At 33.1% G+C, this 1439-nt stretch overlaps 1 protein-coding gene across 2 annotated transcripts in view; it reads left to right on the top strand.

Annotated features, from left to right (window-relative positions):
- Positions 1-291: 291 nt before the first annotated feature.
- The window catches only part of itm2bb (integral membrane protein 2Bb), an 11136-nt gene continuing 9988 nt past the window's right edge, over positions 292-1439 (top strand). Inside the window, exon 1 of one of the 2 annotated variants that reach the window (XM_016466595.1) lies at positions 292-483. In XM_016466595.1, the coding sequence (XP_016322081.1) occupies positions 409-483 (75 nt within the window). In that variant the 5' untranslated portion in view covers positions 292-408. The remainder of the gene's footprint in view (positions 484-1439) is intronic. The other variant, XM_016466596.1, reaches the window with a different exon arrangement.

Raw genomic sequence — 1439 nt, 5'->3', positions numbered from 1 at the left:
CCCAGACAGCAGACCGTTTCGGCCCAGATCCGGCCCACATCTGGCCCACATGGATTTCACATGGGCCAGATGTGGGCCGGATCTGGGCCAACACTATGTTGCTGTCTGGGCCGCTCTCCCCCTAATTGTGTCCTTATATATTCTACATTTAACTGTAATTAAAAGTACTGGTAATTTTAAAATAATCAATTATAACAATGCATTGAGAAATAGAAAGTGCTTGCCATAGTGGTACTTTAAGTAGATTTTCTAGTAGTCGTCACTAGAGGCAGTGAGAGCTGTACGTGATGATCTGTCATTTGCGTCACACACAGACATCGCTGCTGATCAGGAAACTAAACGCTTTCATTTTGCGTTATCTTTCTTCCTCGATCTCGCGGAAATAACCACTTACAGAAACTTTTCAATATGGTTAAAGTTTCTTTTAACAAGGCTCTCGCCATAAAGGATCCAAAGAAGGAAATTCTCATTCCTGGTGTACAGGTACTAACGTTACTAACAAATCTTGATGTATATTTACTTCTATTGAATTGCGTAACCGCATTTTAGGAATGTTTGGGTTCAATATTATCTCGTAATTAAGACTTTTAATCGAAAAGTCTAGTTATATGTGCACATTGTTTTTTATATTATCTTGCGAGAAGTATAGAAAGTATCCCAAATGCAGAAGTAAATGGGTTTCTTTGTTTAGGTTTGCTCATCAAACTTTGATCAGGTTGACTGAAAGTGTAATAAAATGGCTGACGGCCCAAACTTTGCCAAAGACGGGTGGTAATCACTCTTGTAATCACTAATACTCTGGTAAAAAGTTACCGCAGTTCTTTTCACCTCCTTAAATTGATATTAAATTGAACTACCTGCCCTTTTTAATATAAAGAGCTATAGTCTTAGTCCACAAAGAAAAAAATAAAAAGTTTTTATTCAGTAACTTATTTCCCTCATTTTTATTGTCATTTTTTACTTTAAATAATATTTTATGTGTTTAATTGTAATTTATTTTGATGTATTCAACATATGTTTTGATAATCTAATAATAAAATAAAAACACTAATTTACACGAGCCCCTATGGGATGTTTACTGATACCAAGTTCACTTACTTAAATGAAAATAAGTGCAATTAGCTACGCTTACGTTTTTGTAAGTGCAATAAAATGTTAATAAACGCATAATTTCCTGGTATTGTTGGGTGTGAGACTGCCTGAACAGACTGTACTGGGCAGGGGCGTAGCCATCATTTCAGAAGTGAGGGGGACAGAAATGTTATATATATATATATATATATATATATATAAACATGTTATATTGTAATGTTTATATATGTTATATTAATATATATATATTAATATAACATATATAAACATTACAATATAACATGTTTATATATATATATATATATATATATATATAACATTTCTGTCCCCCTCACTTCTGAAATGAT

The sequence above is a fragment of the Sinocyclocheilus anshuiensis genome, unplaced genomic scaffold (assembly GCF_001515605.1).
Source record: "Sinocyclocheilus anshuiensis isolate Anshui unplaced genomic scaffold, SAMN03320099.WGS_v1.1 scaffold496, whole genome shotgun sequence".
In the NCBI taxonomy this organism is placed as follows: Eukaryota; Metazoa; Chordata; class Actinopteri; order Cypriniformes; family Cyprinidae; genus Sinocyclocheilus; species Sinocyclocheilus anshuiensis.
The sequence above is the reverse complement of the archived record's forward strand: the minus strand, read 5'-3'. Positions and strand labels throughout refer to the sequence as shown.